Here is a 13,477-nt window from a genome sequence, read left to right as displayed (position 1 = left end):
TTGACTCTCTCCTTCTCTCCTTATATATATATATATATATATATATATGTTACCCCTTCTTCTCTGCTCCGTCACACGTGCGTCGGCCGATGCTCTCTGCACCCCAGCTGGCAGACAGGGCGAACGAGTTGTCTTGCAGCTTGCATGTCAGAATACAGTTCGAGGTGTATTGGGTTCACCGGTTTCTCTCAAACCATTCCATTCCCACCCCACACGAAAACCAACCTACACAACCCGAAGAGCTCACCGCTGGCGTTCTTTTTCTTTTCTTCTTCTTTTTCCTTCTTGTTCTCTTCCTTGAAAGGGACGAGATCATCTTCTTCCAGGGCTTTTCAGCCGATTGATATCATCACAGTTTTCTCGCGCTGCGTTGGAAGGCACGAGTATAACTGTGAGTTTTTATTCTTGTTTTTAAAACTTAATACCACGTCGTAGCTACGCCACAACTGCGAAAAAAGAAGGGAAGGCTCCCGCGGGAAACGACGTTGAAGGCAAACAGGTTTTTAAGAATCGCAGAGAAAAGCTACAGGGCAGCACTGTTTTTTCCTTTGTATCTGTATAGCTGTTCTTAGATAAGCTGCTGCTCACTCAGACACATTCTCTTCTTTCTGCTGTTTTGACCACTGCCTCCGCGCACGCGCACGCCGTTCCAGCAGTCTCTGGGGCGAACGATATAGCTGCTTCATCCGTCTCAACGCAAACGGTGTGTGTGTGTGCGTGTGTGTGTTAGAATTCTATTCTTCCAAAAGAGTAAAAGAACCGCGAACAGGCATGAGCACCGCACCAGCAACGCCACCGCGTGGCACGCAATTCAGCAGCGCTGCCTTGTACGCGTTCCCCTCCTCGCCTGTGCCTCGCAGGCCGGGCGGCACCCCGACCTCCTCCTTCGCCTCGCCCAGCCTGCGCGGCACCTCCTCCCCGCTGAGTCGCCGGTGCACGCCGCAGCTGCCGCCACCGCCGCGCTCGTTGCAGCCGTCGATGGACCGCTACGTCTCGGCCCCTTCGCGTCAGAACACCTCCATGGCTCACTTCCTGCTCACCTCGACGGAGCAGAAGACACCGATGCTGATCCGAGCCGCCCAGCAGCACCAACTCGCCCTGCGCAGCCCGTCTCGTGAGCCGTTGGTGACAGACACATCCTTCGACGACGCCTACGCGTCGCCTACGCGATACGCCGTCGACCTCGGCGCCTCCAGCGGAGGTGGGGCAGCGGCGTCACCACGGCCGCACAGCAGTCTGCCGCGGGCCGGCAGCGCTCGCCTCAGCAGCGTCTTTGCGAAAATGCACCTGGACCCGTCGGTGCGGAGCAGCAGAGATCGCAGCGCGAGTGCCGCCTCCGTGGCCGGAGAGGCAGCGGTGCTGGGAGGACTGGGTGGCGGCAGCGGCGATGACGACGCCAGCAGCCCGCCACCGTTTTCGTTCGTCTCCTCGCCGATGGACCTCGAGCCCTACACCTCGAAGCTCGCCCGGACTCTCTTCAACGACATGCCGCAGACAACGGTGCTGAGTGTGAACGACACGTCTACGCGGCCCACGGTGGCTCCGCCGCCGCCGCCTCCTCCAACCACTACTGCTGCAGCGGCGTCGGCTGCGACGACGGCATCGGCGGCTGCGTTCTCCGCGTCCTCGACGCTGCGCTCGTCCGTGCGAACCCCCGCAACACCGATGTCACCTGACGTGTCCGATCCGACCGTCCACTTTGCGTCTGCCCGTAGTGACGACAGCGATGTCCATTGCAACGAGGAGGAAGCGGACAACGATGAGGATGGCTACTGCTACGGCCGGCAGCACAATGAGAATTACGGAAGCGAGGAAGAGGGCGGCGACGCGGCTCGCAGGCGGGCAAGTACGGCAAACGAAGAAGGGGAGGCGGACGTGTGCGACGCGGAGAACCGCTGCCGTCGCGGTGCCGCTCTTGGAGGCGGGGGCGGGCTCTTCGGTCTCGGCCGGATCCCGCTAGCGAGCTCCGATGTTAATTTGGGCGGCATGTCGGAGGGGGAGCGGTACGACGCCTCCCTCGGGGTCGTGTTCGAGTGCAATCGCGCCCGCAACTTCACCTCCCCCTCCTTCCGCGTCATCCCCAACACGCCGGAGCGCATCTTAGACGCGGCGGACATGGAGGACGACTTCTACATGAATCTAATCGACTGGTCCGTCGCCTCGGATGTGCTTTGTGTAGCGCTGCAGAGCTGCGTGTACCTGTGGGACGCCAAGACGTGTGGCATCACGGAGCTGCCGCGTGCGCCGGCGTCTGCGTTTGGCGACTCCCGTTCCCCGAGTGCGCAGCTGGTCTGCGGGTTGAACTGGGCACCAAGTGGGTATCACCTGGCGGTCGGCCGCAACAGCGGAGTGGTGGAGGTGTGGGACGTGGAGGCGCAGAAGATGGTGCACTCCTATCGGCAGCACACCGATCGCACCGTGTCGCTCTCGTGGGAGCCGCAGGGAGGTACTTTGCTCGCCTCGGGCAGCCGGGACAGCACCGTTGTCTTGCGAGACGTGCGCGAGCGGGATACGTCGTCGTCGTCGTCGTCGTCGCCCTACGCCTCCACCTCCTCGCTGGCGTCTGCTACCTCCGTCCTGCAAGGGCACGAGACGGAGGTGTGCGGCCTGAAGTGGTCCCCCACCGGTGCGATGCTCGCGAGCGGTGGCAACGATAACCAACTCCTCGTGTGGGACCGCCGCAAGCTGGCAACAGGGGGAGGTGGTGGTCGGTCTGAGGTGAGCAGCAGCAGTAACGGCGGCGGCGGCAGCGGCGCCGCCTCCTCCACCCCCTACCCCCTCGCCAACTCCCCCCAGCCTCTTTTCTACCTAAACAAGCACACCGCGGCGGTGAAGGCGCTAAGCTGGAACCCGTCGCAGCCGGCTCTCCTCGTCAGCGGGGGCGGCTCCCACGACAAGTCGCTCCGCTTCTGGAGCACCCTTACTGGGGAGTGCGTCCATCACATCAACACGGGCAGCCAGGTGTGTGGCGTCGTGTGGAACCGAACAGGGACCGAGCTGGTCACCGCACATGGCTACACCGATAATCAGCTCAGCATCTGGCGCTATCCCTCGCTGCGCCGAATCGCGAACTTGATTGGGCACACCTCCCGCGTGCTGCACCTCGCCCTCTCGGCGGATGGGGAGACGGTGGTGTCCGCGGCGGCGGACGAGACGCTGCGCTTCTGGCGCTGCTTCCCGCCGAGCGAGCTGCGGGAGTCGTCACCGCATTTGTATCGGAGCTTCTACAGTCCCTCCAGCGCCTCTTCGGTGGGCGCGTCACCCTTTGCGGGTGGTGGCAATCCGGCTGTCGGCGGCTCTGCCACACGAACGCGTGCAGGAGCCATCGCGGCGGGGCGCTGCCGAAGTGCGTCCGAGGACCGTGACGGGCTGTCGTTTATGAGCGAGGAGGTAGAACTGCGATAGGTGCCAGCCAACCGCCGCGCTTCTTGGGAAAGGGAGGGAGTTTCCCCCCTTCTCTCTACCTGTCTCTTGTTGATGTTGTTTGTTGTTTGGTACTCTGTGGCGCCACGTTGTTGTCTGCTCTCCGTCGTCGTTTCTTTGCAGGCGTATTTATGCCACCTGATGTTTTTCTTCTCTTGTTTCTTCTAGACCTCTACCTGCGTTGCATGCGGCAGTGCCAAAGCTTGTCGGACTGCTTCGCCATTTCCTTCCTCAGGACGGCGGAACTCACGGCCTTTTCTCTGCCCTCTGAGCCGCTCCCTATGATTGTTTTCTTTACTGTTGATTTCGTTGTACTTTTCTGCCTTCACTTGTACCATCAGATCTCCTCCTCTGTGTTTCATCAGGACCTATACATCTTCTCTTGCTTTCTTTTCCTGTATCATACCCCCCCCCCCACCGTTGCCGCCACGCTTCGCCTAGATGGAATCGTGGGCCATGTGCCATGCACTAAAACAGAAGAGAGCAAACGAAAAGGAAAAAAGGATGCAGCGGAGTTGCAGAGAGAGCATCATCGTTGCGGGAATGCAACGAGTACGAATAAAGGAGAAAAAAAGGCGGATCATCGCTTCGTGCGCTCGTCTCGGGACTTCTTGTGTGTGTGTGTGTGTGTGTGTCTGTGTCTGTGTCTGTGTCTGTGTCTGTGTCTGTGCGTCAGGCTTTTCCCTTCTTCTCTCGCGCCAAAGGCAGCGTTGTTGATCCGTCCCGGCGTGCCGCTGTTGAACGCCCCATCGTCACTCCTGGGAAACGATGGATCGAGATGCAAATAGGGAAGAGGAGAGGGACTTGCTGATGCTTCTCACTTGCGCACAACAGATTTTATGTTCTCTCTCGTTTCCAACCGATTCCTCTCGTCCACACACACACACACGTGCTCCGGTTTTACACGTGCGCAGTGCTCACCCCTGTGTGTACACGTCGCATTGCGTCACGGAAGGGCATCACGAGGTGCCCATCACACTCTCTTCATCAAGACAGAAAACTCTTCAAGGTTTTACCGAAAACCAAATTCTGTCTTATCGGTAGCTAAACCTATACTACTTGTGGGGGACGTGTTCGCTGGCACCCTTTTGGCGTTCATTAGACATCTGAGGATCTGCTTTATTATTATTATTGTTATTGAGCAATGAGCTTGGCACGACTGACAAAGGAGCGCAAGCAGCGGCTGCAGGAGCAGCAGAACGGTGGGGCGGAGTCCTCCTCCACCGCACATTCCACCGCCGCCTTTGTCAGCCCCATCAGCACCGCGCTGAGTCGCATTCGCAGCGACATGCAGAAGCTGGACGGCGTGACGAGCACCGTGGCGGTGGACGCGATGGACTCGTACGTAATCCACGTTACCCACGCCCCGCAGCGCGGCATCTGGAACGGCGGCAGCTTCGCCTTTCGGCTGGTCTTTTCCGATGATTTCCCTTTTAGCGGGCCAAAGGTTCGCTACACCGGACCGAAACGCATCTTCCACCCGAACATCGAGGGCGACGACAACAAGGACGACTGGGGTGTCTGCTTGGGTCTGCAGACGGAGTGGCTACCCTCGTGTACAATCAAGGACATGGTGGTGGCGATTGAAATGCTCTTTGTGATGCCGAACTACGACGATCCGCTGCCCGGCGTGTCGAAGACGGCGGCGCAGATTCTGAAAGATGATCCGGGTCGCTTTGCGATGATTGCGAAGCGGTGGATGGGTGGCAACTACAGCATGTAATGCCGACCCCCCCCCCCCCCCACCGTCGCGCTTGTGTGTGCCTCTATTGGTTTTCAAGTTGTGCTCTCTTTGCCGCTGCGTCCAACACGTTTCTTTTGTTGCTATTGATAATGGCTCCCTTTGTATTCTCTTCCTGTTCTTCTATGTTGGTACCGGCGTTTCCGCTCCCGTGGGCCACATTGATCATTGGGTTACCGTTGTGATTGTTATTGTTGTGAAGAAGCGGGTCTTTGCGACTGGGCACGGCCCGGTCTCACCGCCAAGCTTTTTTTTTTGTCTCGTTTTCATCGGTGTCCTCTCCCGCTTTCAGAGCGTCCGAGAACACTCGTTGTTGCAGCGATAAAACTGACGGGGGAGCGTCTTCGATTCTCTGTTTCCCGGAAAACTGCTTTTTATGTGAATGTCTCAACATTGCAGGCACGGGTGATATATATGAGTGGATTGGTCATCCAGCCAGCCAAGTGCATTCCAAAGTGTGTTGTGGATTCCTTTCCCCCCCCCCCCTTCGCACTCGTTCGCTTTCACGCTGCCGACGGAAGCGTTGTGTCTGACACCCAAGCTCTACCGTTCTCTTCTTCTTTTTTCTTTTCGCGCCGCACACACACACCACACACACACACACATGAACTTGTCACTAAGATACTCCTAGTTTGTTATGGCGCCCAGCAAAGGCTCTGTCAAGGGGGGCGCAACCCCCCTCGAGCGGCCCTCCGACGACGACGACGACAAACCAAAGGAAAGCAAGCACGGCATCCCGTACAACAGCGCTGGTGGCGGAGAGGTGTACTCAGATGGCACCATCGGCAGTTTCCTCAGCAGCGTGCGCACTTTCTTCGTGGAGGAGCGCCAGCGACCGAGCTTGCAATCTACGATGGTGATAGGCCCCGACTACCACACACGCCACCCCCAGTGGATGGAAGACAAGTTGGTCGCCATTAACGGGTCGCCGCTGACCGATCTGGAGCGCCGCGACAGCACCCATTGGTCCAATAAGTACCGCAAGGAGCTCGACGTGGCGGAGGCGGTGCAAGAGGTGAAACGACAGCGTCGGTACGAGGTGGACCACGACGTGCTTGGCTACGTAGCCCGCATGCGTCGCTTCTTGGGGCTTTCAATGCCGTTAGATGAGGACTACGCCGTCCAGCACGTGAGGGCGCGACACAAGTTGGAGGAGGAGGCGCGTTGGTTGCAAGCGAATGCCGATGCGGCGTCGGGGGAGGCCCGCGACACCGCAGGGGATGCTGCCGCTGCTCCTGCTGCTACGGCGACGAACCATGGAGCGGCTGCGTCACCGTCGCCGTCTTTGCCGCCGGGCCACCCTGTCGGGGTGCTGCCGCGTGGGGAGAGCCCTCTTTTGTCGGAGCTGAAAAAGCGGCCCCGCCCGCAGGATAGGCCGGACAAGCACAAACTCGGCTTCTTCAGTGCACCGTGGCAGGCCTTGATGGAGTCCGTCGAGACGGGGAAGCCCTTAACGAAGGTGGTGAACGAGTACCGCCCGCGCGTCGACTTCTACGGCCTCGACGCCTTCCTTGACGCCACCCCTTCCTTTGTCTGGTTCAGCATGAAGTGCGGCATCGCAATTGGCCTCTTCCAAGGCACCGTAAAGGCAGTCCAGGCGGTGAACGTGGACGTGCAGTTTCTGAAAGCCTCCGGCGTCGGTGTGCTCTCCATCTTGAACATGTCCGTCTTTGCGAGCGTCGTGAAATGGGGCGGCAACACCACGCTCTTCGCCATCGCGTTTTGCATGGGGGACCGACTCATGAAACGGATAAAGCAACACACGTTACCGCCACACGATGCGCAGCACCGCTCTACCGCGAATTACGTCCTCGGGCTCTCGTTTTCAGGGGCGATGGTCGGCGTGCTGCCGTGGTGGGTGTTAAACGACGTAGGGCTGGCGCTGCGCATGGCCACGTCTGGCTTGGCGGTGGGAGGGGCACTGGGTCTGATGGTGGGCCTCAGCGTCGATAAATTGGTGGCGCTCAACACATCGCGGTTGGACGCCACAAACCGGCAGCTGCGCCGCTACGAAGCGCTCATGCACCGTCAGCGGGAGTGGGTGGAGGAGGAGCGTAGCAAGTGCACGGGCTCCTCCTACGTGTGGTGGTGAGCCTCCCCCCTATCTCCTTCCCTTCCGTTTTTTTTTTTCAAGTTGGCAGCTTGGTGTTTTGGAAGTGAGAAGTATCCTTATCGTTGGTGAATGCGCAGCGCAATTGCGAAGTGCGCCGCTCGTCAAGTGTCGCTGATTTGCTGGTTTAGTGTTTCCTGATTTCCCTTTTTTTCCTTTCCATAATCTTCTGTGAAAGCGTTCGCGGGCACAAAATACTTTTGAAAAGAACGAACTACTACTAGTATTATTCTTGTTTCTGCCGGTGGGGGCTTCGTTCACCTCGGCTTGGATGGAGAACGTGTCCAGCCGGCATGATGAGGATCATCGTGTCCTTCACGAAACGTGTTACGTGTAGTGAAAGAGAGCGCGCTTTGGGGGGGGGGGGGGAATAGGAAGGCAGCCGCACTTTGCTGTTGTGTGTGTGTGCGTGTGCGTGTGCTGTGGCTAGTGAGCCCGGACACTCTTACTTCGAGCTCCTTCTGCTACTCTCTCGAAGTGCGACTTTTCAGCAGCACTGGTGCTCGCCGTGCGGCTTCGATACCGGGGTGATTACACTTATTAAAGGAAAAAGAGGAAACAAACTGCAAACACTATTTCGACCGCCAAGATGAGTCTGCGCGCCGTCAAGGCGGCCTGGAGAGGAGCGGAGCAGCTCAAGCGGCACTGCCACACCGTCATCAACACCCTGGGCCCGCAGACCCCGCCCGAGGCGTTCCTCTACCGCGGCAATGCCTACTACGCGCTGGGCATGCCCTACTTTGCCCTGGCCGACTACAACACAGCCGCCTCGGTGCTGACCCTCTCCGGCGACCATCAACGCCGCTGCATGAAGGCAGTGGATCAGTTTCCAACGACGCAGACAGGCGTGTACCCTGCTCTTGACTCCCACCTGCACATCTTCGTAAAGCCAATGTTGTCGAAGTCGTGTGTGGTAGAGCACATCAACGACGCCGTCGGCCGCGGCGTGCGGGCCGCAGAGAACCTGCCGCGTAACACAACGGTGGTTCAACCAACGAGTCCATGGATGTTGTACCCGACGGAGGAAGGCTTATGTGCGTGTTGCGGCACCGCCTTGCCAGAGCGCAGCTTCGCCTGCGAGAATAAGGACTGCCATGAGGAGTACTGCAGTCGGGAGTGCCGGGCAGAGGCCTCGTCGCTTTACCACGCCGCTGTATGCCACAACAAGGACTTCCAGAGCATCGAACTGGATGTGTTCTCGCAGCTGAAGGATGCGCAAATGGCGGGTAGGGTGGCGGAGCAAAATGCCGCCGCGGCGCAGTTGCTGACGCTGCGGCTTGTGGCGGCGGGGCTGCAAATGCAGGTGGTGCCCTCCGCGCTCGGTCAGGTCCGCATTTTGTCCGGACGACTCACCTTCAGCCCCGCGGTGCTGTGCGGGTCGATGCTGCACCTGTATGAGCGGCTTGCCCGTGCCCTGCACGTCACCACCATCGTCTCTTACGAGGAGTTTATCGGGGACTTAGCGCGTGTGACGGCGAACTGCTTCCACCGTGACGGCGGCGTGGAGCTGAACTTGCCGCGCGCTATGCTGAATCACTCCTGTGCGGCCAACGTGTCGGAGGATGCGCGGACAGGGGCCCTCATTGCCACCCGCGACGTCGCGCGTGGGGAGGAGTTGACGATTACCTACTACCCTCACCTGATGCATCTCCCCTACGCGGCGCGCACGGCTGAGTTGGAAAAGCGCGGGTTTCACTGCATGTGTGCCAAATGCGCACGGCGTGAGTAGAGTCGTGGGAGGAAAAGGAAAAAGGTAGGAGAGAGAGAGAGGCCCCGCACGCGAGCAAATGCAGCTGCTCTCTGTTGTTGCTGCTGTTGGATTTCGAGGCGAAGAGGAGCGGGGTGATTCACGGTAGCTTCGTCGCTTTATGGTGTTGTGCTTCTTCAATATTTATCTATCGTAGCTGAGTCTGCTTACGTGGCGCCTCTTCACCGAGGCGCCCACGCATTCACACGCAAGGTGATCAGTCAAAAATAGCGCAAACGAACAGGGCAGCTGGACAGGCTGGGACTGGTCCCCGTGTGCGTAGATATCGGCTCGTGAGAGACGCTGACACGTGGGGTGTTACGTTGGCTTCTTTTCTTGCTTTCTTTCGCGCCTCCTCAGCTGCACGCTTTGAAGGGTGCGGGCCCAGATTTGATGAACTGTGTGCCTCGTGTGCACAACAGGCGAGGCGGAGCACGCCGTTCGGATAGATCTGCCGGTGACACATCTTCCTTCCTCTCTCGCTCCTTCCACCTTTCTCTCTCCCTACCGCGCTCCTTTGGGTTTGGCCGGCACAGTAACGCGAGTTACTTTTTTAGAAGAAGAGAGACGTGGCTGTGAGAAGCAGGCGCCCCGACGCAGTCATGTTACGCACCGTTCTTCTTATGGACGGCAGCGAGGCCATGAACAGCAGCTCCGACTACCTGCCCAGCTATCTCCTCGCGATGCGGCCCCCGCTGCTGCGGCTCGTGGAGAAGTATCTCGACTCGACCCCGCTCGCCTCCCTCGGCATCGTCGTGATGCGCGACGGCGTGAGTCACCGCCTGCTGCCCTGCACCACAAACCGCAACGAAATCGTCGATGTGTTGGAGCGCGACGTCTTCCTGCACGGCGGCTCCGGCAGCATGTCCCTCGAGAACGGACTGCGGATGGCGATGTCGGAGTTGGTGGACATGCGTAAGGTGGCCGCGCTGGTGGCTGCGCATTCAAGCACATCCAAGGTCAACGGTAGTGCTGGTGGCGCGGCAGCAGCGGCGGCGGCGTCTCTCGCGGCGAGCACGCGGGCTACGTGGAAAGGCTCCGCGACGCAGCTCAACGTGTTGATCGTGTCGGCGGCTGTAACGCTGATTGACCCGACGGATGTGTTCAACGTGGTGAACACGATGGCCGCGCTGTCCGTCCGCATCAACGTCCTCTCGCTTGTCGGTGCTGTTCACGTGTTTGACGTGTGTGCGTTGGAGACGGGCGGCAGGTTGTACTGCCCGATGAACTACGATCACTTGTTGCAGATCGTGGACGAGCTGGCCACAGCCCACCGCGCTCACGCGGCGACAGCGGAGGCAAAACGAAGGCGTCAGCGGCAACGTCGTGGGAAGCGGGTGCGCAGCTCCACAAGTGGGATTCAAGATGACGGAGAGGATAGAGATGACGAGGACGCGGATGCGCCGTATCTCATTCCAATTGGCTGTCCAGTGTATTTGAAGGCTACTCCTTCTCCTCCTCCGCCACCCCAGCAACAGCAGTCCATCACTACAGCACCAGCACCGTCAGCAAGGACGACAGCAACCGACGCTAACTGTTCCTACTACTTAGCCTGCCCGCAGTGCCACTTAATTCAGCTATCGGTGCCGACGACGTGCCCGCTGTGTCGCCTGCTGCTGTGCAGCGCACCGATGCTTTACAGCACCTACGTCGCACACAACTACCTCGTCCCGGCGGCGAGGCGGCTTCGTGTGGTGCGCGGTGTGACAGGCGTGTCCGCGCAGCAGGCGGAAACGGGGGAGGTTAAAGTGCTGTTGTCGACTGGTGCCACCTCTACCGCAGAGGTGGTGGAGACCACGGCGGAGACACCCATACGTTGTGCTCTCTGCATGACCCACATTCCGGCAGACGCGGCCCGTACGGCGACCACCGAACCTGCGACGGTAGCCTCCGCGGCATCGGAGGGGGCGCATGTTTGGCAGTGCAGTTCGTGTGCCTCCTACCGCTGCGACGCCTGCAACAGCTTTGTGGTGGAAGCGATTGGTATGTGTCCGCACTGCGTGGCGCTGCGATAGAGGCAGCTGCAAAAATCGCGGAGAAATGTGCTCGTGCTCGAACTCCGAATGCAAGAGGAAGATGAAACAGAAGCGTTGTCTCTTTCACCGGGAGATGTTGGCTTCCTTGCTGCGAGTATTCACGACGGCAACATTCCTCGCGCTGCCTCGCGTTTTATCAGACTTAGTTCTTACGGCGCTTTGCACACACTACCTGACCTTTTCGTACACCTCGGCTCTTATACATCGACATGTTTGCAGTGACTGTGAAACGCACTCCTGTGTGTGTGTGTGTGTGTGTCTTTGATCAACGTCAAGAAATATCGATGTCGCTGCGAATCTTCTGGATTGAACAGTGAGGAAAGGCTCCGCTGAAACCAGCCTGCAAGGGATCACCGTATCTATGCTACGCCTTTTCTCTCCTTTACTCCTGAGCACGTGCGCTTTCTTCACTTATTTCCTCCTTTTCCGCTCACATCTCTTTTGGCATCCCCCTTTCTTTTTGTATTTGTTTTCTCCGCCTTCGTTTGCGCAGTGAGAAGAGTAGCGCTTTGTTTCCTTTGAGTGCTATTCGCCTGTCATGCTCCGACCAACACGTGTGTCACGGCTGGTCACCAGCACCATCGCCATGGTGCCCTCCTGCTGGACCAGCAAACCGGCGGGGTGGTATCTCATCCCAAGCAACACCGTGCCCGAAACGGAAGAGCTGCGTGTTGGCAAGCGCTTCGACTTCCTGAATCACAGTGCGCAGTATCTCTTCCTTGGCCAGGTCATGGCGCTGGCGGAGGAGGTGAAGTGCATTCCACGGCTCGAGTGGTTCTTCACGGAGCTTTCTTTTCTGCTGCCCCCGACCAAGGAGGCGGAGCTGCTGGCGAATTACATGAATGACCAGGAGCGGCTGCGGTGTGGTCTGCGCAACCACTCCGAGGGCGGTACGAGTTCGTCCGACATTGTTTGGAGCAACGAGCTCAAGGAGCGCGTGCACTCACGCGCCGAAGACGACTTCTGCTGGTTGCTCACGAAGAATCAGCGCAAAACGGAGAAGTTCCTGCAGGAGACGTTCATACAGTGGCACCACCGCGCCGACTACCTCGTCACGCGCAAGAGTCGCGAGAAGCGCGAGTTCCGTCAGGACCTGACGCTGAGCAAAGTGATTCAGCAAGGACAGGAGCGGAAGCGGCGCATGCAGCAGCGTCGCACCCGCGATGTGCAGCGGCAGCAGGCGGTGGAGGCAGGGAAGGAATCGGAGTGGGACAACTTCACGCACGACGTGCTGCCGCGTGAGTTGCGCGAGGCGCTCGACCGCGAGAGCGATGGTATGGAAGATGTTCGCCTCTCGCGAGCGGGGACGGCGACGGGGGGGTGGCGCCGCAGCATGCGCTCACACCCCAACTTCCGCTAAAGAACCTTGTGAGCTTGGCGGTGTGGCTGTCGAGGGAACCAAAACTCGTACCGACGCAATCTCCTCGCACCGCTCCGCGTTTCTTCCCTTTCTCTTTCTTGCTATCTCTCCTGCTCTTGCTGCTGTTTTTGGACTGCTGGTGCATTCTCTTTTTTATTTTCACACTGTTGCAATCGCGGTGCTGCTGATCCGCATGACGTTGTGGGGTTCCACTGGCGAGAAATAGAGAAGGAATACAGCCTGACACCTGTTCGGCGGTGGTCACACCTACGACACCGAAAAGGGATATATATATATATACATATGCGTCTGTTACCTTTCGCGGAGGTTGAGAAGCTCGCTTGATTTTTCTCTCTCCTCGCTTTACACGCACCGCACTCTAGCATTCCACCTTTTTCTTTTGCTGATTGTGAGTGGCGGCTGCACTTCTTCCTTCCTCTCTCTCGCCTTCCCCCTGTTCTTTCTTCTTACTAGCGAAGAACCCATGCGCGCTTTCACACGGGGACTGCTGCGGAACGCCTCGCGGAGGCCTTCTTTTACCACCTCCGCATCCCCCTCCACTCACCGACCCGGCACGCAGGTAGGCAAGCGGAGAGCGTACCAAGCGAATGGTGTAGAGAATGTGGCGGAGGCGCAGGTGATCTTCTCCACGGCGTCTTCCGCGCACGCAAATCAAAGTTCGACCACGTCAACACCATCAGAGGCGGAGGACCTGCACCTCCAACGACGTCCGGTGCCGTCTCCGACGTCACACTTCCAGCTCTCCAAGCCGGTCGTGTTGGAAGACGTGCAGGACAGCTACTCCCTCTCTCCTACGCAGCAGCTGCACGGGCAGAAGCTCTGGACCGGCACGAAGGTGCTACGCAGCAACAGGCACCTCCGTCACAGCAACGCTGCGTGTGTCGTGGGCGGAGCGAACGCTATTCGACGCGTCTGGCGCACCTACCGCATAAAGCCGACCGTTGTGTATGTGCCGAACACGGAGCCGGAGGTGCCGGCGTGGTGTCTGGAAGAGGACCTGCCCACCGTCATTGTGCGCTGCTCCCCGGTAGCGGTGCGG

At 59.0% G+C, this 13,477-nt stretch overlaps 7 protein-coding genes across 9 annotated transcripts in view; all 7 read left to right on the top strand.

Annotated features, from left to right (window-relative positions):
• Positions 1 to 106: 106 nt before the first annotated feature.
• ABB37_05736 (cell division cycle protein 20 putative (CDC20)) lies at positions 107 to 3,405 on the top strand (the record flags this gene model as incomplete). Of its 2 annotated transcripts, none has more annotated exons than XM_015803875.1 (1): positions 107 to 3,405. In XM_015803875.1, exon 1 carries the CDS (start codon positions 772 to 774, stop codon positions 3,403 to 3,405), a length of 2,634 nt encoding a protein of 877 aa, XP_015657700.1. In that variant the 5' UTR covers positions 107 to 771. The 2 variants fall into 2 exon arrangements, with proteins under 2 accessions (XP_015657700.1, XP_015657699.1); XM_015803874.1 differs by having other exon boundaries at positions 114 to 3,405.
• A 931-nt stretch (positions 3,406 to 4,336) lies between these two features.
• ABB37_05735 (putative ubiquitin-conjugating enzyme e2) lies at positions 4,337 to 5,146 on the top strand (the record flags this gene model as incomplete). The annotated part of the gene is made up of 1 exon (XM_015803873.1): positions 4,337 to 5,146. The coding sequence occupies exon 1, from the start codon at positions 4,568 to 4,570 to the stop codon at positions 5,144 to 5,146; it is 579 nt and encodes a 192-aa protein (XP_015657698.1). The 5' UTR covers positions 4,337 to 4,567.
• Positions 5,147 to 5,784: 638 nt separating this feature from the next.
• ABB37_05734 (putative mitochondrial hypothetical protein) lies at positions 5,785 to 7,256 on the top strand (the record flags this gene model as incomplete). Its single annotated transcript, XM_015803872.1, has 1 exon — positions 5,785 to 7,256. The coding sequence occupies exon 1, from the start codon at positions 5,802 to 5,804 to the stop codon at positions 7,254 to 7,256; it is 1,455 nt and encodes a 484-aa protein (XP_015657697.1). The 5' UTR covers positions 5,785 to 5,801.
• Positions 7,257 to 7,751: 495 nt separating this feature from the next.
• ABB37_05733 (hypothetical protein) lies at positions 7,752 to 9,003 on the top strand (the record flags this gene model as incomplete). 2 transcript variants are annotated; one of them, XM_015803871.1, is made up of 1 exon in its annotated part: positions 7,752 to 9,003. In XM_015803871.1, exon 1 carries the CDS (start codon positions 7,864 to 7,866, stop codon positions 9,001 to 9,003), a length of 1,140 nt encoding a protein of 379 aa, XP_015657696.1. In that variant the 5' UTR covers positions 7,752 to 7,863. The 2 variants fall into 2 exon arrangements, with proteins under 2 accessions (XP_015657696.1, XP_015657695.1); XM_015803870.1 differs by having other exon boundaries at positions 7,765 to 9,003.
• A 553-nt stretch (positions 9,004 to 9,556) lies between these two features.
• ABB37_05732 (hypothetical protein) lies at positions 9,557 to 11,036 on the top strand (the record flags this gene model as incomplete). The annotated part of the gene is made up of 1 exon (XM_015803869.1): positions 9,557 to 11,036. Exon 1 carries the CDS (start codon positions 9,624 to 9,626, stop codon positions 11,034 to 11,036), a length of 1,413 nt encoding a protein of 470 aa, XP_015657694.1. The 5' UTR covers positions 9,557 to 9,623.
• A 513-nt stretch (positions 11,037 to 11,549) lies between these two features.
• ABB37_05731 (hypothetical protein) lies at positions 11,550 to 12,417 on the top strand (the record flags this gene model as incomplete). The annotated part of the gene is made up of 1 exon (XM_015803868.1): positions 11,550 to 12,417. The coding sequence occupies exon 1, from the start codon at positions 11,596 to 11,598 to the stop codon at positions 12,415 to 12,417; it is 822 nt and encodes a 273-aa protein (XP_015657693.1). The 5' UTR covers positions 11,550 to 11,595.
• Positions 12,418 to 12,895: 478 nt separating this feature from the next.
• Positions 12,896 to 13,477, top strand: part of ABB37_05730 (putative mitochondrial hypothetical protein) — a gene marked incomplete at its 3' end in the record, with an annotated part of 1,485 nt that continues 903 nt past the window's right edge. The window contains exon 1 of the mRNA XM_015803867.1: positions 12,896 to 13,477. This exon is cut by the window's right edge and continues 903 nt beyond it. Within this exon, the coding sequence (XP_015657692.1) occupies positions 12,902 to 13,477 (576 nt within the window). The 5' untranslated portion in view covers positions 12,896 to 12,901.

The sequence above is a fragment of the Leptomonas pyrrhocoris genome, assembly GCF_001293395.1.
Source record: "Leptomonas pyrrhocoris isolate H10 chromosome Unknown, whole genome shotgun sequence".
Lineage (NCBI taxonomy): Eukaryota > Euglenozoa > Kinetoplastea > Trypanosomatida > Trypanosomatidae > Leptomonas > Leptomonas pyrrhocoris.
Note: the sequence above shows the minus strand (reverse complement) of the source record. Positions and strands in the feature narration are given on the sequence as shown.